This window comes from Papio anubis, chromosome X (assembly GCF_008728515.1).
Source record: "Papio anubis isolate 15944 chromosome X, Panubis1.0, whole genome shotgun sequence".
NCBI lineage: Eukaryota > Metazoa > Chordata > Mammalia > Primates > Cercopithecidae > Papio > Papio anubis.
Genome location: NC_044996.1, coordinates 65,847,525 through 65,870,476, shown reverse-complemented (window position 1 = coordinate 65,870,476; position 22,952 = coordinate 65,847,525). Strand labels below are relative to the sequence as shown.

At 36.0% G+C, this 22,952-nt stretch overlaps 1 protein-coding gene and 1 pseudogene across 2 annotated transcripts in view; one reads left to right on the top strand and one right to left on the bottom strand.

Annotated features, from left to right (window-relative positions):
• The window catches only part of DACH2 (dachshund family transcription factor 2), a 701,861-nt gene that overhangs the window by 660,536 nt on the left and 18,373 nt on the right, over positions 1-22,952 (top strand). The window contains exons 8-9 of one of the 2 annotated variants that reach the window (XM_017954197.2): positions 19,201-19,349; positions 19,475-19,622. In XM_017954197.2, coding sequence (XP_017809686.2) covers positions 19,201-19,349; positions 19,475-19,622 — 297 coding nt within the window. Of the gene's footprint in view, positions 1-19,200; positions 19,380-19,474; positions 19,623-22,952 lie in introns of both variants that reach the window. The other variant, XM_017954196.2, reaches the window with a different exon arrangement.
• On the bottom strand, positions 3,765-5,443 carry LOC110742165 (annotated as a pseudogene).

The following is a 22,952-nucleotide window of genomic DNA, read 5'->3' as shown; positions in this document are numbered from 1 at the left end:
GGGGGAAGATAACACATGTTGTAAGTATCCAGATGAGAAAGTATCTTCTGGAAACTTGTAGCAGTGGCAATAAAGCAATACACATCAGTGTTCAAACTTGAATAGCATATTGTATTGCTTTTCACCCTCATAATTTTTTTAAATACACCAACTGTCAGAGACAGTGGTAGGTAAGGTTAGATGGTTACATGGATTATTAGTAAATTCTGCCGAGAAATTGTGCTATTGATGGTGGTTGAGAATCACAGGCTGACTATGATGCACTTCACCATCTGTTAATATAGGCATTTTAACTAGAGATAGGATAGAACGTCTTGTCATTTGCCAAGAAGATGAAGTAATTTCAATGCCGTGTTAAAAATACAGTATTTAGCCATTCACACTGGAAAAATGTCTAATGGGAAATGAATAATGGAGGGGAGGTGACAGTGTACACAGAGGCAGTGAGCAAAGTGATCTTCCGTAGTGATCAAATAGAATCAAGAAAGTTAAAATCTCAAACTGATGTGAATAGATATAGCTGTTCAGGTGATGGAAGCATGTTCTTTTGTTTGTTTGTTTGTTTGTTTGTTTGGTTGGTTGGTTGGTTTTGTTTGTTTTTGTTCATTTGTTTTGAGATGGAATCTTCACTCTGTCGCCCAGGCTGGAGTACAGTGGCACAATCTCCGTTCACGCAAGCTCCGCCTCCCCGGTTCACGCCATTCTCCTGCCTTAGCCTCCCGAGTAACTAGGACTATAGGCGCACGCCACCACGCCCGGCTAATTTTTTGTATTTTTAGTAGAGAAGGGGTTTCACCATGTTGGCCAGGATGGTGTGGATCTCCTGATCTCGTGATCCACCCGCTTCGGCCTCCCAAAGTGCTGGGATTACAGGCATGAGCCACCACACTCAGCTGCATGTTCCTTAAGGTTATCCAAAGCAAACATGAAGGCAGATTCAGGACAAATGCAGAAATGACTAACATATGATACTGTGTCCAGAATTTATTACTTCTGGTGGATTCTTGGTCTCACTGACTTCAAGAATGAAGCCACACTCACAGTGAGTGTTACAGTTCTTAAAGATGATGTGCCTGGAGTTTGTTCCTTCAGATGTTCATATGTGTCTGGAGTTTCTTCTTTCTGGTGGGTTCGTGGTCTCGCTGACTTCAGGAGTGAAGTTGCAGACTTTTGCAGTGAGTGTTACAGCTCATAAAGGGAGTGTGGACCCAAAGAGTGAGCATCAGCAAGATTTATTGTGAAGAGTGAAAGAACAAAGCTTCCACAGCGTGGAAGGGGACCTGAGCGGGTTGTCACTGCTGGCTCGTGGCCTGCTTTTATTCCCTTATTTGGCCCCACCTACATCCTGCTGATTAGTCCATTTTACAGAGTGCTGATTGGTCCGTTTTTATAGCACGCTGATTGGTGTGTTTGCAAACCTTTAGCTAGACACAGAGTGCTGATTGATGCGTTTTTACAGAGTGCTGATTGGTGCGTTTACAAACCTTTAGCTAGACACAGAGTGGTGATTGGTGTGTTTACAATCCTTTAGCTGGACAGAAAAGTTCTCCAAGTCCCCACTCGACCCAGGAAGTTCAGCTGGCTTCACCTCTCAATACCAAACTGAAAATAATTTCATGGGACTCAAATGTTATAAAGTTGATTTTTAAAGCACTTTATCCAAATAAGTGACTCACAAAAATATGCCAATTTCATAGAATTGGAATTTAGGGCAGAAATTTTAGGTGTTTTGTTTAAATCTGATTACAACATATTGGTAATGAAAGATTTTACATATTAATTTTATCTTTATTTTCCTTTCTTCATGTTCCAGAATTTCTCTGGTTATTGAGTTCATAATATTTACACATTCATAAAAACAGAAAATGTTAAACAACTGCATTTAATACTAATCATTGAATTTTGTAGGGCTTCATGTCAAGTAAATCTTAAAAATATTTTTCCTCCTAAAGAAGTATCATTGGCTCTGAGTACAGTAGTCCCATCTTATTTGTGGGGGATACGTTCCACGACCCCTGGTAGATGCCTGCAACAGTGAAGTGTACTGAACCCTACACATATTTTTTTTTTCTATACATGCATACCTGTGTTAAAGTTTAATTTATAAATAAGGCATAGTAAAAAATTGACAACAATAACTGATAGAAACATAGAACAACTATACCAATATACTGTGTAAACATTATGTGAATGTGGTCTCTCTTGCTCTCAAAACATTTTATTGTACTGTACTCCCCTGTTGTCTGATTGTCATTTACTAGGAGTAACAGAAATCTTTGGAAAATGAAATCACAGATAAGGGGTGACTATTGCGTGTATAAGGATAGAATCCAATTGGGAAAGAAAAGAGGAGAAAATCATAGTGATCTAAAATGTCACTGGAAGTTGAGAACTGACTATGTTTCTCTTTACATTTCAAGTTTTGACAGATTTTAAGATGTTTAATAAATATTTATTTTACATACATAAGTATATATATAATATATATTTATATTTGCAGGCTAATAAAACCATCAAACTCTTACTGTCTGCATAAACCCGGCCTCAGCATAGACATAATTTTATATTCAGTAAACACTTAAGATTCTTCTTTCAAACTAAAGTTCTTATGATAGAAAAATGAGAAAAAAAATTCTCAAGTACTAGGGCTATTAGCAAAAGTGAAACATGTCTGTAGTGTCTTTGCTTCAACATTTGCCATTCCATATGGATCCGTAAATATTTGTAACAACAGTAAGTAATTTTCATGGCACATGTATACATATGTAACAAACCTGCACGTTGTGCGCATGTACTCTAGAACTTAAAGTATAATAATAATAATAATAGTAATAATAAAGAAATGTTAACATTAGTAAAATAAGGTCGAATTTGCCAGGAAAAATTAAGGTAGATTTTTCATATTGTCTTTTTTTCATTTAAATATTTATTGAACTAAAGCAGAATAAATGAACTAAAGTCTGTTTTAACCTGTAGATATAAAACAGCAACTTCAGATATTCAGAGGGGTGTCACACACTGAATGAAAGACTCATTTAGTATTTCTGCAAAGGGCAGAACTTGACCCAGAGGATAAATACAAGCAATCAGTAGGCCATTGGATAGTTGTACAAAGTGTATCACATATCTTAATTGCTTCTTTCTCCATATAATGCGTTCCACACTTAACTTTTCCCATCTTATAAAAGGAGATAATACAACTTAATACTTCTCATGAATATCTTAAATGAGTTACATTTCCGTGCAAGCCCTCCACTGCCACCAATAGATGTACTCACAGCATTGGAAAACATCTAAAGTTAGCAAACTGGTTTAGTATAAAAATGGTTTATTTGTTTCTCAGACATATTTCTGTATTTTTGCATCAGTGGCTCTCAGAATTTGGGGAGAAAAGAGAGCATAGTCTCCAAAGAGGGTAAATCATAATCCCTAGCAATACAGATACTGCCCTCAAACTCCAAATGAATCATTACAACTATCCAACAATGGTACAGATGAGAGTGCGGTGTGTGCTGGGACCTCTGCGCAGACAAGAGATAGTTGACAACAACTGTTCCACAAGAAACAGGAAATCTTATTGCACAAGTCACTAAAAAACAAGCTAACTGCTGTAGCAATGAGAGATTCCATCCAGACTGTTAAGTATTACAAAATGAGAACTGTTTCAACAACTATTCAACATAATGTTTAAGAACAAAATGTACATACAACATTGTACTTTATATGTGTATTTTATCACATGGTAAGGAATGCTGAGGTGCTTCATCTATGCAACAAATTGAAAATTAAAACTTTACATTTCTATATTTGTCAATATAAAGGATTCTGAAGGTGGATCTTAAACTCAGGGTGATAAATCAGTTATCAAGGAAAACCACATAACCCGTCCGTCTGGATAACTGCTATCCACTGGAGATTGGGTGAACTGGAATTCACTCTGGCAAGGGAATAAACTTGTTAAAAGAAACATCTGGGGCCCTTGCAGTTGGCTTTCTGGGCATAACCATTCTTATGGTGGGGTCAGCTTGCCATTCTTGTTTTAATGTACTTTTCACAGACTCTTCTACAGGACGTCCAATAAAGGCTGCAAAATCATCAGCCATTATTGAGATATATGCTTGAAAGGGCAAGGCAAAGAAAGGCTCATCTCCTTGTTGTATCTCTAAGTGCTTCCATAATTGACTGGAACATCTTAGGCTACTGGTAAGCATTGAGGGTTGTATACATCCCAAGGAAATCTCTATGCCAGAATTTTTTTCCTACTGAGCAAATTCTCCCAAGTTCAGAATTTGCAGATTTTATAGCAGGTGGTATTCTTTACCAAAGATATCTTGGGTTATTCTTGTCGTTATGGAGCAAATAAAAAGCTAGAAGCTGACCATACACTGGGGGTGCAGCAGTTCCTCCAAAAGCCTGGAACTCTTGGCTCTGATCCAACAACTTTCTGAAACGGAAGTCATTTTCCTTCATCGTTGCCACTGGCATCTTCCCAGCCTGTCTTGCGGCCACACCTTCCCAACAGCCAGACCCCAGACTGTCCCCCTTTTCCTATATGCTTAGTAGAAAGTACAGTTATCTTACACTTGCATGTCTCCATGGGAATAAATTTACAACTTAAAATTGAGGGGAAAATGCGACTCGGTGGCTGACAAGATGGTCGAATAGGAACAGCTCCTGTCTGCAGCTCCAAGGGAGATCAATGCAGAAGGCAGGTGATTTCTGCATTTCCAACTGAGGTACCCAGGTCGAATCATTGGGACTGGTTAGACAGTGGGTGCTGCTCATGAAGGGAGAGCCAAAGCAGGGTGGGGCGTCAATTCAGACTACTCAGGTAGTTTGAAGACTTCAGGCTCAAACTACCTTAGAAATAATCTGAGAGAGTTCAGTTACAGAATTACAAGTTTATTCTTTTGTCTGGTTATTAGGAAGACAAAATACAATGCTATAATACCTTAATTCATTCTTGATACACTACGTAAATTCTTCACTCAATACCAGAGTAAATTTTTTTGAAGAATTTATTGGGTGAATCCCGGAATCAATGTATATTCAGTGCACTTCTTTTTCTTGAACATTCCAGATCTCGAAGGCTGGCATAGCTTCAGATGTAGCTCATCTTTTTCAGGGCCAACTATGTGCTCAGTACCATGCTAAGTGTTTTGCATTTTAATTTTTTCCTTTAAACTTCCTACACACACTGAGGTAGATCTTTATATTCTACATATAGAGTCATTGTGTAGCATCCCAACACACAGAGATATTCAGTAATGTTTACCATGCTATAAGAAGAAGGCAGACTCATAGGAAATAAGTTTAAATCAGAAAGGGACGTATCAGATGATTAACCATTGTATAATCATTTACATTCAACTGCATGACACATTTTTGAAAGGTTTCTAATTAATTGAAATTTTTTTGAAAATATTACTCTTTGTCTAGTAGTTATTAGAGAAAATCACTACCACACTCTACAATTTATACCACTTTGATGTATACCACAATATAATGCACAACTAGGTACTCAAAAGTGTTTCTGATAAAAGTCATTAAGTTGAGAATATTGAAATAGAAGAAAGTAAAGTTGAATCAGTCCCCACAAACTAGAAATGAAGATGAAGAAGAGGCAGCATTAAAACACAAAACAAAATGGCACATTAATGTGTTCTAGTGCTGGCATTTACCTATCCTTGCCTCTTTGGATATAGATTGTGAATTATTTTATTATTATTTTTATCAAAAAAAGAGTGTCCATAAGATGGTATGAATTTTTCATAGCAATAGACAGCATCTAAAACTAGGATTGTGCTTTTTGTAAAGGTTGTTAAATTAAGCATTACGAATAGATACCAACTTCTTTGATAAAACTTAAGAAATTTTCAGGCGAGAAGCAACAGCTTTGTTTGTTTGTTTTTTGAGATGGAGTCTCACTCTGTTTCCCATCCTGGAGTGCTGTGGTGTGATATCGACACACTGCAACCTTCGCTGTCCGAGTTCAAGCGATTCTCCTGCCTCAGCTTCCCGAGTAGCTGGGGTTACAGGCACCTGCCACCATGCCTGGATAATTTTTGTATTTTTATTAGAAATGGGGCTTCACCATGTTGGCCAGGCTGGTCTTGAACTCCTGACCTCAAGTGATCTGCCCACCTCAGTCTCCCAAAGTGCTGGGATTACAGGCTTGAGCCACGGTGCCTGGCCGCAATAGTTTTTATTATCTTAATGTCTATGTTACACAGGATAAGAAAAAAAAAATGTGAAAATTGCAGTGCTTTGCCTTATTAATTAAATATATATTTTAAATAAAATTCAACTTTCTAAAATAAATAATTAGGGACATTTTGTGTTAGCTAGGTTTATAACAGTGTTGCAGTTGTGGTATCAAACTCATCTATTAGGAAAACCCTTAATTTTTTGTATAAAACATGTGATGCCTCAGTGCCTCAATTTTTTTTTTTTAAGTTTTTTCAGAGGTGGAGTCTCACTACATTGCCCAAGCTGGAGTGCAGTGGCTATTTGCAGGCATGATCATAATGCATTGCAGCCTCAAACTCCTGGACTCAAGTGATCCTCCTACCTCAGCATCCTGAGTAGCTGGAACTACAGATTCGTGCCACTGTACCAAACCCAGTGCCTCCATATTTTAGCTAAGACTGAAATCTCAGTATATATTCTCAGTGATTGTGGGGGTATGTGCACATACATGTGTGTATGCATGAGCAAGGGAAGGAAATGGTTAATGAAAACAGAATTGTCTAGCATTAGTACTGTGGTAACATGAAAATATGAATATGCATAGATTACAAACAGGTATAATTGCATAGTTATGAGTGAGCATATTGATAAAAATGTCAAATCTGTGTAATTAAGGGCACGTTCCTCATGAAAGAGTTTATAGGAGGTGACAAACTGAATTCTTTGTTATATAGACTGTTTTCTCAAGTTTTACGTGGTAATGTCATTCTGATTTTGAATTATCTTTAATTTTTAATGTTAATCCTCTAAAATGTATTCTTTATACCTTTCTTGGATACAATTTAATTATAATCCATAGAATTCATTCTTGGAAAAATATTTTCCTTTTATTTGTATAGGCTCATGTTTTTTACTATTTTGTTTCCTGAATCTATGCTACAAATTGGCCCCTCACACATATTTTTCTGCAGTGTAAATTGATTTTCAGAACCTCTATATCTATAAAACCGACTGGTTGATATATGTCTTTAATTTTATTCATTTTCTTGAAGTGTTGGCGATACGTACTTAAAATTAGGTATCATTTTTGAAATGATTTTTTGAAATGTGAAAAATAACTAGTTAAAAAATATATTGTGATAGGAAATCATGTTATAATCTTGTAAATGTAGCAAAAAATAACCTTTATATAGCCCAGTTGTTTTTTGAATTGTGATTCCCACACCAGCAACTTTAGCATCAATCGGGCACTTATTTAAAAAAAAAAAAAAAAAAAAACAATTCAAATTGCCAGGTTTTACTCTATACCTACTGAGTAAGAAACTCTGGAAGCAAGGAATGTGTATTTAAAAGACTTTCAGTGCATTCTTATGCATGATAAAGTTTGAGAACTATGCTCTAAAGTGCTGGATGAATAACCTGCTCTCTTCTACCTTCCATTGACTCTCTCTACTCAGATAAGTTAACTAACCAAATATGAAAACAATGATTTTTAAATTTGGCACCTGAATTGCCAGGTCAGAACAGTAAATTTCCCTTCCTGATCTGTGCCAGGTTAAGAAAAGAAGTTTCTTTCTTGGTTGAAAAAAAAAAAAAAGACTGGATGTCTCCAGGCAGGGAAGCAAAGTGAGAAATCTGCTTTGCAGCCTCTTCAGCCAGCCAGATGCCTGAGCCCCCAGTAAGACTAAAAGCAAACCTATGTTAGAATCCTGGGGAATATGGGCAACATGGCTGACTTGACACAGTCAGTTTGAAAGCTGCCACTGAGGGACCACGATGGCTGGCATACTCAGATTTCAGAGGGAAGGCACAAAGTCATTTTACAAATGAGCCGGAGTGACAAAACATTATCACCTGGAAGGGTCATCTAATTTATGGAAATGGGTGCCCTCCTCCTCCATCTATCCCAAATACATCACTTTAAAACAGCAACTTTCTTTCTACCATACCCATTCCCAATCCTGCCTCTTGTTTGCCAGTTTATGATGCAGCATGTTACAATGTTACTCGGCACTGATAAAATGTTACTTTTTTTGTGCAGCCTTTTACACAGAGGTAGCCAGGCTGGTTTTCTGGAGAAGGGACTTGTACATACATGCCTGTGGTGCTTTTCGGTTGTTTATATCAGAAGTTGTTGTTTTTCTTTGCCGATTTTAGATTAAATTCTAGTTTCTTTCTGGACCCTCAGCAGTTTTGTATTTCTAGGCTCTACAAAATATATAGTTACTCCAAAAAAACCAGTCAGCTCTGCTTTATCTCTGATATATTAATAGATCATCTCAGAGATGATGGGAAACTGTGTGTGGGACAGAAAGCTTTATGTTTTAAATTTTTTTGCTCAGAGGACTATGCTATGTAGACAATTTCAATAAATTTACACTAGACATTCTGTGACAACTATACAAGCTATTTTTCAAAATTGTAAAATTTCGATTTGTCACAATACTTGTAGATTATAGTAACCATTTATTTTATTGGAAAGATTAAGAGTTGACCAGAAACTCTTTACCTCTATCCCCATTCTTCCTTCATTCTACCAAATATTTGTAAATAAATAAATTATATATTCATGTACAATCCTGTCTTTTTGAATAAAAAAGAAATAGTGGAATCAATTTGATGATGAGAAATCTTACAGGGCTTTAAGATTACCAGTCTACATATCTAATTCATTGCATAGGTTATAGATAGACACATAATAGTGACTATTCTAGATATTGAGGAGACAGCAGTGAGCAAATAAAAATCAGACAAAAGTCACTGTCCTCAAGAAGATTAAATTGTACTGGAATAAAATATTTAATAAAATAATAAATAATTATACTGTATATTAAATGGTGCTAAATTTTACAGAACAAAAGAAATCATCTCAATGGGGGGTAGAAATAGGGGTGCAGGTTGCAGTGTTAAATAGGATGGTCAGTATAGATTTCATGCAGGTAGCAATCTCAAATGAAATGCATAAAAACTCTAAAACACACCTTGTAAAGCATTTTGTTAGTTCTAAATCTTTATTTGACTTTTTTTTCTTATTAAGCTTCTTACATTCTCTACAGTTTGAATATTCCTTATCTGGAATGCTTCAGACCAGACAGGTTTCCATTATTGGTCCATTCTTTCATTGCTATAATGAAACACCAGAAACTGAGTAATTTATAAAGCAAAGAGGTTTAATTGGATAACGGTTCTTCAGGCTGTACAGGAAATATGATACTGGCATCTGCTCAGCTTCTGAGGTGGCCTCAGGAAACTTTCAATCATGGAGGAAAGCAAAGGAGAAGCAAGCCTGTCTTGGCACACATGTTTAAATAACCACATCTCATGAGAACTGACTCACTCACTATCATGAGAACAGCATCAGGAGATGGTGCTAGACCATTCATGAGAACTTTCTCTCAATGATCCAATCACCTCCCACCAGGCTGCATCTCCAACACTGGGGATGACAATTTGACATGAGATGTAAGTAAGGACACAGATCCAAACCATATCATTCTGCCCTGACCCCTGCCAAATCACATGCCCTTCTCACATTTCAAAATGAAATCATGCCTTCCCAACAGTACCCCAAAGTTTTAACTAATTCCATCAGTAACCTCAAAGTCTGCAGTCCAAAGTCTCATCTGAGACAAGGCTAGTCCCTTCTGCCTATGACTCTACAGAACAAAAACAAGTTAGTTACTTCCAAAAAACAATGAGGGTATAGGCATTGGGTAAATACTCCCATTCCAAAAGGGAGAAATTGTCCAGAAGATATGGGCTACAGGCCCCATGCAAGTCTGAAACTTAGCAGTGCAGTCATTAAATCTTAAAGCTCCAAAAGCGTATCCTTTGACTTCATGTCTCAGATCAAGGGCATACTGGTACAAAAGATAGGTTCCCAAGGCCTTGGGCAGATCTGCCCCTGTGGCTTTGCAGGGTTCAACCCCCACAATTGCTCTCAAGGGCTAGTGTTGATTGTCTTGGCTTTTCCGGGTTCATAGTGCAGGCTGTTGGTAGATCCATAATTCTGGGTTCTGGAGGATGGTGGCCCTCTCTCACAGATACACTACTAGGCAGTGCCCCAGTGGGAACTCTGTGTGGGGGCTACAACTCCATATTCCCCTCTATTCTGCACTCATAGAGGTTCTCCATGAGGGCTCCACCCCTGCCATAGGCTTCTGCCTGAGGAACCAGGCTTTTCCATACATTCTCTAAAATTTAGGCACAGGCTCCCAAGCCTCAACTCTTGCACTCTGTGCTCCTGCAGGCTTAACACCACATGGAAGCGGCCAAGGCTTATGGCTTCTTCCTCTGGAGTATCAGTCCAAGCTGTACCTGGGTCCCTTTTAGCCACGGCTGAAGCTGGAATGGCTGGGATGCAGGGAGCAGTGTTCTGAGACTACACAGGGCTGTGTGGCCCTGGGCCTGGCCCATGAAATCATTTTTTCCCTCCTAGGCCTCAAGGCCTGAGATGGAACGGGTTGCCAGGAAGGTCCCTGAAATGCCTTTGAGGCATTTTCCCTATTGTCTTGGCTATTAACATTTAGCTCCTCTTTACTTATGCAAATTCCTTCAGCCCACTTGAATTCCTCACCAGAAAATGGGCTTCTTTTTTCCTACCACATGACCAGGCTGCAAATTTTCCAAACTTTTATGCCCTGCTTCCCTTGTAAATGTAAGTTCCAGTATCAGGTCATTTGTTTGCTCACACATAAAAGCATACACTGTTAGAAGCAGCCAGGCTACATCTTGAACACTTTGCTTCTTAGAAATTTCTTCTGGCAAATACACTAAATCATCACTCTCAAGTTCAAAGATCCCTACAGCAGGGGCACAATATAGCAAGGCTCTTTGCTAAAGCATAGCACAAGTGACCTTTCCTCCAGTTTCCCATAAGTTTGTCATTTCCATCTGAGACCTCCTCAGTCTGGGCTTCATTGTCTGTATATCTATAAGCATTTAGTCACAACAACTTAAAAAGTCTCTAGGAAGTTCCAAACCTTCCCTCATCTTCCTGTCTTCTTCTGACCTTCTGCATTCCTCCAATCTCTTCCTGTTATCCAGTTCCAAAGCTGCTTCCACATTTTTAGGTATCTTTATAGCAATACCCCGCTTCTGGTACCAATTTTCTGTATTAGTCTGTTCTTGCACTGCTATGAAGAAATACTTGAGACTGGGTAACTTATAAAGAAAACAGGTTTAATTGGCTCACAGTTTCACAGGCTGTACAGGAATCAGGATGCTGGTATCTGCTTGACTTCTGGGGAGGCCTCAGGGAACTTTCAATCATGGTAGAAGGCAAAGGGGAAGTAAGCATGTCTTATATGACCAGAGCAGGAGGAAGAGATAGATGGGGAGGTGTCATACGCTTTTAAATAACCAGATCTCATGAGACGTCACTCACTCACTATCTTGAGAACAGCACCATAGTTCTCATTCATGAGAACTCCACTCCCACAATCTAATCACCTCACACCAGGCCTCATCTCCAACACTGAGGATTTTGGACACGAGATTTGTGTGGTGACACAGGTCCAAGTCATATCATTTTTCATTTTGGGTATTTCAGATTTTGCAATATTTGCATATACATAATTAAATATGTTGTGGATAGGACTCAGGTCTAAAGATGAACTTAATTTACTTTTCATATACACCTTATAAACTTAGCCTGAAGGTAGTTTTATAAAATGTTTTTAATAACTTTGTGCATGAAACAAAGTTTTTATTGTATTTTGACTGTGATCTGTCACATTATGTCAGGTGTGTATTACTCCACTTGTGGCTTAATGTCTGAGCTCAAAAAGTTTTGAATTTGAAGCATTTCAGACTTTAGATTTTCCAATAAGGGATCCTCAACCTGTAGAAGGGGAAATCTAGTTAACTGTCCTTTCATTGAGATTTTCCTATATGAAAAACAGGAAAGAACAGTGCTTCCCAACCAGTATTGACATTTGGCCGGATAATTCTTTGTTGGGAATCTAGCAGAAGTCGGGGGTGAAGGGCTTTCCTATGCTTTATGGGGCGTTTTGCAGCATCACCGGCCTCTACCACTAGAAGTCAGCAGTACGTAGTCTTGGCAATCAAACATTTCTCTAGATATTGCCATATGTGCTCTGGGCAACAAAATTGTTCCTGGTTAAAAACCACTGACTTGTGTCTTCAGGCCTTTAATGACTTGGAAAGTAAAAGTGGGCTAATTTAAGGTGAAGCTGTGCTCATCCAATTTTTACCTAGAGAAGGATATTTCCAAACATTGTGTTTCATGAGGTGTTAATAGATGCTTAGTTTGTCAAATATATGACCATATACCCCTCTTCCACTTCTGTAAATTTTCAACTACCATTTAAGTTATTTAATAAACAATTATATTGGATTTACTTTAGGTCAGAAATTATTCTATCAATTTTGCTAATAGTAGTTCATTAATATTTATAACAGCCGTAAGAGGTAGGTGTATTATCCTAACTTTACAGATAAAGAAACTGAGGCATAGAAAGGTTAAGCAACTTTCCCAGGGTCCTACAAATCACATAGCAGAGATTCAAACCCAAGCAATCAGGCTCCAGTGTATTTTGCTCTTCGTTATGCTCCTGCTTCCTATGTTGGCATATAACATTTGTTAATATTTAGTATTAGCATTTTATTTATTTAAAAAATTATTTCCATAGGATTTTGGGACACGGTATTTGGTTACAAGAGTATATTCTTTAGCGGTGATGTGTGAAATGGAGTCTGAGATGTTCTGCTTTAAAAGATTTAACAAGTTAAAAATAAAGGAAAACTGTGCCCTGTGAAATACGAGTTTCAGATAAATGAGAAATCAATTTTTAGTCTAAAGATGTCCCATGGAATATTTTGGACATAATTATATTAAACAATGATTTGCTGTTTATCTGAAATTCAAATTCCACTGAGCACCCTGTAATGGATCTAGCAATCCTAGCTTTAAGGAAAATTGTTAAATATTGTTTAGGCCAGTTTTCTCAACACTAATTTGAGCAAGGAAGTTTTTCTTGTTAGAACACCTAATATCACGTGGAAGTTCTGTGGGGCTTTAGTCGAAGGACAGTGGGAATGCCTTTCAGCTAGAGAGTGAATAGATTATTAAGGGTTCATTCCAAACTACAGTGACCTCTCCTTTGAACTCCCAGAGGCAAATAACAATCTATGCCACATGAACATGATTCAAGCTTAAGCGTCCACTGTTTTCCTAACTAACGTATCCACTCCTTAATGACAAGAACAGGGTATCATACTTCTTCCAAACCTTTCATTGAACATAATATTTGTTATTGGAATAGTATTTTGTCTGAAAGATGATTGAATTCTAATACATGATTTATAAAGGAGCCTGTTATGTGAAATTGCTAATCTAAGGATCCACAGCAAATGGGCATAATTGGTTTTAGAGTATCTGTGTCACTTTCTCAGGTTGATACATCTTCATTCCTTTGCGATTAGCTTTCTGTTTTCATTTATCTGTATTATTTTTATTTCATCTCCTTAAAGAAATACAACAATTTGGGGATCAAGCTTTTCTTTTCCACATTTGATGATGGCAATGCTTGAGGAGTCATTGAAACTATGTACACTTCCTTATATTCACGCAGGTCACATTACACAGCAGTTGGTCATTTTATTGTTGTAATCATTCCTCAGTTTGTGAGAGGGAAACAGGTGTCTCACTTGTCCTGAATGTAATAATAATGACATTGCCAAAAAAAAAAAGAGTCACTTGGGACAGCTGTATTTAGGCAAAAGTTCTCAAAAAAAATAATAAAGTATAATTTACTTGATAACGAATAAAACTGATGACCTGGTAGGGAGCTACATTTTTCTACGGCTGGCGTAGTCAGCTGTGTTAAGTTTATATTCCTGTATCACAATCCTTAAAGCTCAGAGGAGAGACACTCCATGAAAAATGGGAAAATAAGCACTAGAGTCATGTAGAGAGCCTCTAGCAGCCTGGACTTAATTTTCTGGGTGATTTTTCTATTTTGAGTATTCACTATATGTTTATCTTTTTTTCCTACAAAAGTTCTCATCAACTTTTTTATCTATTCATCTGGACTCTAAGAAATACATTAAAATGAAGAACTTATTCTCTAAGTGGATACCCAATCGCTATTACAAAGTATGTATGGCAGGTTTAGCAAACAGGCTTAATAAAAGTGGTTTCCACCTTGCTTTAATAACTGGAGAGGTCGCTCATGTCCTTGACTAAATAGCAGTTCTCCTATCTTTACTTTGTAGTTTATACTATTATGTTCTATGTACTGATAAAGCTTTTACTATTTACATTTTGAATACCAGCTTTTTAAATCAAAAAAATCAAAATCCTTTTTCCTGTGTTTAGTAAGAGATGCTCTTATTTAACCAATGGCCTATGCTTCTAGTACTTGCCCATTTAAAATTTTATTGCCAATTAGGATTTTTCAACCCTATCTACTAAATTCCTGCATGACAGTGCACCTATTTACATTGTGAAAAGAATTCGGATACTGTTCAGATGTAAAAATATATTACAAGATTGAAATTGATTTCCAATTCATTTACCATTCATTTTTGTAGCAAATGAGTTAAATAGGAAAAAAAAATCTGATGAATAGTTTGAAAGTTTCCTCTTGCATACGCTAAAACGTAATACACTTCCACTACTTTTGGGCTATTATGGACCTTAACATGCAATGTGACCTTGGTCTGAAAAGCATGTTTGGTTAGCACAGAAACTTAATCATAAGAAGTCATAAGTAGAATCCTTCTTCTTTATGGCCCTTTTTCTAGGACTAGGAAATTTATTGCTTGTGAGACAGGTAGGATATGAACAATGGGCCAAATAGAGTCCAGGGTTATCTCATCCATGTTAAAACTGCTGCTGAAAATCGATGTGACCTCTGCTACACTGTCATCCCAGTTCCCACCCTCTGTGTCCTATTTGTCTTTTGATAGAAGCTTAGATCCGTGTGCTGTCTCTATGTGTCTCTCTTGGGCCAGATTATCAAAATGAATCATTGCCTGCATACCTCTTATATTTCTATTTATTTTCCTGGTGTTGACTAGGTCTGATGAAATATGATTCTTTTTGTGTTTGATCCTCACTGCAGCAAGCAACACCTAATTCAGCTGTGTCTATCTCTTTAAAGAAGAGTAATACTATTTTGAAACTCCAATTTACTGTACAGCAACATTATAAACCATAGACCATGCAACCTGTCTTCATCGTCAATAGTAATTTTCCTTTCAGCCAATTTAACGGCATTTTTTTCATCTTCAAATAGAAGACTTCTAACAAATTTAATGTAGTTATAATTTTGTTTTGTGCATACTAAATGTATTGCTTTCCTTTTCAGCTATCTTGTTTGTAAAGTAACCCTCAGAGTCTCACCACTGAGGTTATACATATGTGTAGGTGATATGTAACAATGAATCCATTATTTTAAGAGCTCTGTCCTTGACACAAAATATTTATTCAGGGAAATGATTATATTGTCTCTGAATCAGCAGGAAGTTAATGTTATAACTTTGTAGCACTTCATTTTATAATAGTAGCTTTTCCAGGCTACATAAATTAATACTTGAAGATTTATAAACATCAGTATAAAAGTACAGAACCTTTCCAGCTGTTATAAATATTGATATATCATCATTATAAAGTAATTCCATCCACTTAATGCATTCATGTGGAGAAGGAAAAAATAGTACTTAAATATAGACATCAAATAATGCAATTGAAGCATAACATTGTGGTTAATTGTTGCGAAATGTACCTTAGAAACCTTAGAGCTGCTGCCTAAGACATGTTTTAATACTGTTTTTATGAGATAATACTTCAAATGAAACCATGTAGCTGAATAAGGTCACAGAATTGGTGATAATGTGCTGATTCTCTCTGGAATAGTTTAACTCTTCTAAACCTACCACTGACTTTACCAAAAAAAAAAAAAGTAGAGAGGCAAATGTCTTGTAAGAGTTTAGGGTTAATTTTAAATAGTCAGAGTTATATAACTAGAGTATGAAAATAAACTACAAGTGAATTGTAGAAAACATTTGCATCTGTGAACAAAATACTGTTTTTAAAGCTTTACTAAAAAATAATTTCTGGGAAGTTATTCTCATAGCTTTCTGTGCTAAAGAAAATTAATAGAGATGGGGTTTCTCCATGTTGGCCAGGTTGGTCTCGAACTCCTGACCTCAGGTGATCTGCCTGCCTCGGCCTCCCAAAGTGCTGGGATTATAGGCGTGAGCCACTGCACCAGGTAAGGTATTGGAAACTATCTCCAATGCAACAATGTTGAGAGTTGTGACTTCATGAAAGGTGTTTAGGTCAGGAGAGCTCCGTCTTCACGAAGGGATTAATAAGCTATAAAAAGAGCTCGCAAGAGTGAGTTCACTCTCTCTTGTGTGTCTGACTTGTGCCACATGAGAATGCAGTGAGAAGGTCCTCATCATATTCTAGTGCCTTGATATTTGACTTCCAAGCCTCAAGAATTGTGAGAGAATAAATTTATGTTCTTTATAAATTAAAAAAAAAGAAAAGTAATGATATAGTTCATACATTTTATTGAATTATTTAAGGTCAATAAACAAACGCTCTTTTTAATATTTGGATTCAAACAGTGTGAAACTGTTGACTCTAATAAAATCATATAGCATTTTTAAAATTGCTGTTGGTTTGGAAAAATAAAAAATGTAAAGGTGATACATACTAAGAGCCTTTTATTCAGAGACAGTACTAAGTAATCTCACTGAAGTTTCCCACAAATGAATGGCACAACTTCCCACACGAGAAATTCCACAGCAAACGGTAACTGTTAAATTAATGGGCTCAAGACTCTGCACACTGCATATGTAGGCTGCTTGCAATTGCAAAATGGAGTCTTAATATATGACAAATCCATATTCCAAACCTACAGGAACCAGAACCAAGAGACCTTTTTTTGTTGTTATTTCCAAACCATGTGAAATTGGTTATGTCTAGATTTAAGCCAAGTCTTTTTTGTTGAGCGAGTCTCATTAGAATATATGGAGTCACTGAATTTTTTTTCTGACCAGAGAGATGCATATTTTTTAAACTTTGCCTGTGCTCTCTTGATGAAACTAAGATACTCCAGTGAGCAGCGTAACTGTGTGAGGTGCTATGATTCACTGCTGATGAACCCAATTAAGAGTAACTGAATTTGTTTCGTTAACATCCCAAGATTACCTTTCAGTGGCAGTTTCTTTTTACATATGCATTTACAGAAGACAATTTATCTAATTCATACAGGTCATATGAAAGATTGTCAGCCAGAATAACCAAGTGTTCAGGGTTCTCAAAGTAGGAGGGGATTCCCTTTATAATTAGGTATATCTGTTTGAAGCAAATATAAAACATATTTATAAACAAAAATTCTATTCATAGCTCTTTATTGAGTAATGAGACTATTGAAGAATACAGCATAAAAATAAAAGAGGAGAATATGTGTAACTTGTGATTTTATGTCATACATGTTATTTTCTGATAAGGGATATTCCATGAAATAAAAAGTAACACTGGACAATAGGTGCTGGAGAGGATGTGGAGAAATAGGAACACTCTTACACTGTTGGTGGGACTGTAAACTAGTTCAACCATTGTGGAAAACAATATGGCGATTCCTCAAGGATCTAGAACTAGAAATACCATTTGACTTAGCCATCCCATTACTGGGTATATACCCAAAGGATTATAAATCATGCTGCTATAAAGACACATGCACACGTATGTTTATTGCGGCACTATTCACAATAGCAAAGACTTGGAATCAACCCAAATGTCCATCAGTGACAGACTGGATTAAGAAAATGTGGCACATATACACCATGGAATACTATGCAGCCATAAAAAAGGATGAATTCGTGTCCTTTGTAGGGACATGGATGCAGCTGGAAACCATCATTCTCAGCAAACTATCGCAAGAACAGAAAACCAAACACCACATGTTCTCACTCATAGGTGGGAAATGAACAATGAGATCACTTGGACACAGGAAGGGGAATATCACACATTGGGGCCTATTGTGGGGAAGGGGGAGTGGGGAGGGATAGCATTAGGAGATATACCTAATGTAAATGACGAGTTAATGGGTGCAGCACACCAACATGGCACATGTATACATATGTAACAAACCTGCATGTTATGCACATGTACCCTAGAACTTAAAGTATTAAAAAAAAAAAAAGTAACAGTGGAAACAATCCAAATAGTCATGAACTAGAAAATGTTTAAATGCAAGCTAGTACATTCATGAAGTGAAATACTGTTCAGCAATAAAAATAAACCACCGATACCTGCCACAACATGGATAAGCTTAAAAAACATGCTAAGAGAAAGAAGTCAGACACAAAAAACCATGTATTGTAGGATTCTATTTACATGAAACATTCAGAAAAGGCAAACCTTTGGAGATAAAGCAGATTAATGGTTTCTAGGGGCTGAGGTGGGAAAGAAGATTAATTGTAAATGGACATGAGGACTCTTTATAGGGGAAATTAAGACGTTCTAAAATAGATTTGTGGTGATGATTAGACAATTCTAGAAATTTACTAAAAATGAAGTGTATACTTAAAATAGGTGAATTTTATTTTATGTAAATTATGCTTCATTAAAGCTGTTAAAATAATCAAGATAAATAAATTGATTGACAGATTAATAGATTTAGAGAAGAAAAAATAAAATATTGCTTATGTTTTTCCAGGAAGTGATCTGAGTATTTAACTTATAGATATTTATAAACACATATGTCAATTGTATGTATCTTAAATTTTTTTCTGCAGATTTTATACCTCTTTAGCCATAAGCATTGTTTCAGTTTCACAAGTTCTTTACTGAAATATTTATTTTTTGAAATTAGAGGCAGCTGGAGAATAAATATGACTTCTAATCATGAGAATGTCAGTCATTTAGTTTTAGAAACAAAATCTTTATAGATGCTTGGTAGAGGTGGCATAGTGAGACTTTTGAGCTCTTAATCTGTGAACCTTCTGATATTAATTTTGTTTTTGCAGAAGAGGTACCAGTACAAATTCCAATAATGAAGTCACCCTTGGACAAGATACAGCTGACTCCTGGGCAGGCATTGCCCGCTGGATTCCCTGGACCATTCATTTTTGCTGATAGTCTGTCCTCCGTGGAGACTCTGTTGACCAACATTCAGGTCAACAATATTTCTATAAACAAAATAAATGTAATACAAGACATTAGCACCTACATATATTATTTTATATTTGATAAATTAAAACAGATAGGATGAACTGCATGTCATTTCCTGTACCTTGACAGGGTCTACTGAAAGTGGCTTTGGATAATGCTCGCATCCAGGAGAAGCAGATTCAACAAGAAAAGAAGGAGCTACGACTGGAGCTTTATAGAGAGAGAGAAATTAGAGAAAACCTTGAAAGACAACTTGCAGTTGAGCTTCAAAGCAGAAGTAAGTTTTACAAGTTCAATTACAGAGTGAATATTATGCTGGAGGTATTTTCAATACTAATAGAAATATTCTCTGAGATATCTTGGAATTGCCGAAAACAAATGATAAGCTAAGAATTAAGTACTGTGTATAAACCAAAACATCGCTCTTTATACTAAAAGAAAATGAATTATGTCTGCGCTTTGGGCCAGCTGCAGATTTGGAAACATGAATATTTATTGTTATCTCACAATTTCATAAAGTTCACCTGAATATAAATAATCTAACAATTCCTTATATATGGAATGCATACCCTTTGCCAGGCACAGTGTTAGATTATGGGATTATAACACGAATACAAAACAGTCTCTGTTTTGGAAGGATTATGTTTTAGAGAGCTAGTGCAATCGTTTACTTTTAACACAAAGTGGCAAAAGCAGCCATGTCCAGTCAATATGATTATACAGAGAGTGAGTAGTTAGCTTAGTTTGTTGACGGTGGTTAAGGAACACTTCCTGATACTGACACCTGAATCTGAATCTTGAAAGATCAGGAGGCAAATATATATATATGTATGTGTGTGTGTATGTGTGTGTGTATTTATATATATATATATATATATATATATATATATATATATATGAGAAAACCTAAGTGATTTGGGCAAGCTAGACAGAGGTATCAGTTAGCAAAGGCTTGGGGACAAGAAACTTCATACATGGATAACTAAATACAATTTATTATAATGTCGTTGAGGTTTTTGAAGTGAATAGTGGGAGATGATGGAGAAAGTTGGGAGTGGAAGCTGCATTATGAAGGACAATTTTAATCATGTGAAAGCTTGGACTTTATCCTGTAGGTGATGTGAAATATTAAAAGATACGCAGTGGAATGATCTGATTTGATTTCAATTGGATCAATCACCACCATGTTGGGAATAGATTGGGGGAGTGCATATAAAACTAGAGAAAAAGAAAACTGTGCAAAAGGAGATTGCTGTCATCCAGGCAGTGGTGAGGAGGACTGAATTGGAGTAGCGGAAATAGGGATGAAGACAAAAGGGAAGGAATGGAGATATTTAGAATTGTTCACAAATAGGATTAACTTTCCAACTGTGAGTAGCCACTTAATTAACGAATAAATGAGAATAGTTCATATCAAAACCACAGAGAATTTAAAACTTCACTTTAGTCAATAATTTCCACATCTTCCCTATATTTATCATAAAATACTAAACAGCCATAAACATGACATTTATGAATTTCAACTTCTTTCCCTTCCCTGTTTACTCTTCTGTGTAGGGGGTCACAAAGCCTAAAATTAGCAAAGAGAGTGGAAAAGACAGGCAAAGAAAAGGTGTGAAAATCCATAATCCAAATATAACTACCTGAACAAAGAAAGATGACTACAGTTGCATGAAATCTACTAACTTTATACTAATTGAAAGTAGCATATTATACTCTGAAATTTATTTTATAAAATGGAAAACATACTATATATTTTCCTTAGGGCCTAGGAATCATTGGTTTCATTCAAAATGGAGATTTAGTCTTTGCACTTAAAAAGAATTAAGCCCATTTTGCTTATCTTGTCAAATTCATGAAATACTACAAAGCAAAGACTAAACCATCTTTTTAATGTTTGGAGAAATTGATATATTTCTGATATTTGGTATACAAAATATGATATTATGATTAACAGTCATAACTCACATTTCTTTAGTAGAGAGTTCCTTAATACCAAACATCCAAAAAAATTGTATGTTAAATATAATAAGACTCTTAAATTGGCTTATGAAAATCCACTACATATGGTAAAATTGGCTTCTAACTTTTAGGGATCTATTTATTTTGATTTCTGTTCACTGACTTTTTATAGACCCATCAGGTCTGTATTTATAATTCATATCTATTGTTTTTTAAAAAGTCCTTAGACATGGTAGGTATAATATTGTATCTATTATCAAATTTTCTGTGAAGTATTTTTATTTAATAAATGTAGCATTTATCACAATATAATAATAATAATACCACTAATACTATTGCTTTCATTATTACTACTACTGCCATTATCATGACTACTAATATTACTAGGGTTAATGCTTATCAAATGTCTAATACGTAGCTAAGCACCTTTTTTAGCATTTTGTATGTAATGACTACCATAATTATAGGAAACTACTTTGTCATCTTGATTGATCTATAGAAACTATATACTTCATCTCTCTGAATCTCAGTATCCTCACCTATTACAATAGTTGTTCTAGATAATCATTAAAATTTCTTTTACTTCGTTAAAGATCCCACACCCGGTATACCCCACTTTTAATGACAAAGAATTTACTCTTTACCTAAAGTCACGTGATGGGAAAGACAGAGGGGAAATTGATATTATGATCATAAAATAACATCTCTCCAAAGATATAGTAAACATGCTATGTCCGTCTGTGTGTGTGTGTGATATGTATGTGTATATATATATGAAGAATATATGTAACTACATACATAAAATTATAGATAACTATGTATAAAACTATGTATGTATTAAAATAATTTACAAAACTTTTTTTTCTAATCAAAGGAAACAATGTTCCACACTCAGAAACAATTTCTACCTAATTTCCTTTTGGTTACTAGTCATAGTGTGTTACTTGGATTAAAAACACTTATATAATAATATTTTTTTGCAGATTAAACACTTAAAACCATAGAAAAATATAGCTACATGAAACCTTGGAGGTCACCTGCCTTGGTCCCCTGGCCAATTATATGGTCTTTAGGCTTTGAAACAACTACCTATGTGATCTTTGGTCTTCAGGCTTTGAAAACTAGTGGCTGTGTTTTCTTGGGTAAATTTCTTGACCTGTCAAGGACTCAAGTTCTTCATCTGTAAAACTGAGATAAAAGTGTTTTTCTTACTTGAAAGTTTCTTATTTTTATGACTGGCAGCACAGTAGATTTATCTGCACCATCATCACCACATACCCACTAGTAATGCATTGCACTAGGACATTAGGATGACTACAATGTCACTAGGTGATAGGGATTTCTAGCTCCATTATAATCTTATGGAACCACCATTGTATATGCAGTCCATCATTGACTGAAATCTCATTATGCAGCCTATGACTGTATATACACATGCAGAGAAAGAGCGAGAGAGAGGCAGAGAGAGAGAGAGAGAGAGATTGATAATATGTACATTAAACAGGCAGATATTTGCCTTTACAACTGGTAACATTTCAGAGGAATGGACACTTGCCATTTTCAGTTTTAAGGACTATATTTTGCAAGCTAATAGATATTTTCAGGATTTTTTTGCATTTTGAAATATGAATAGTAATCAGTAACC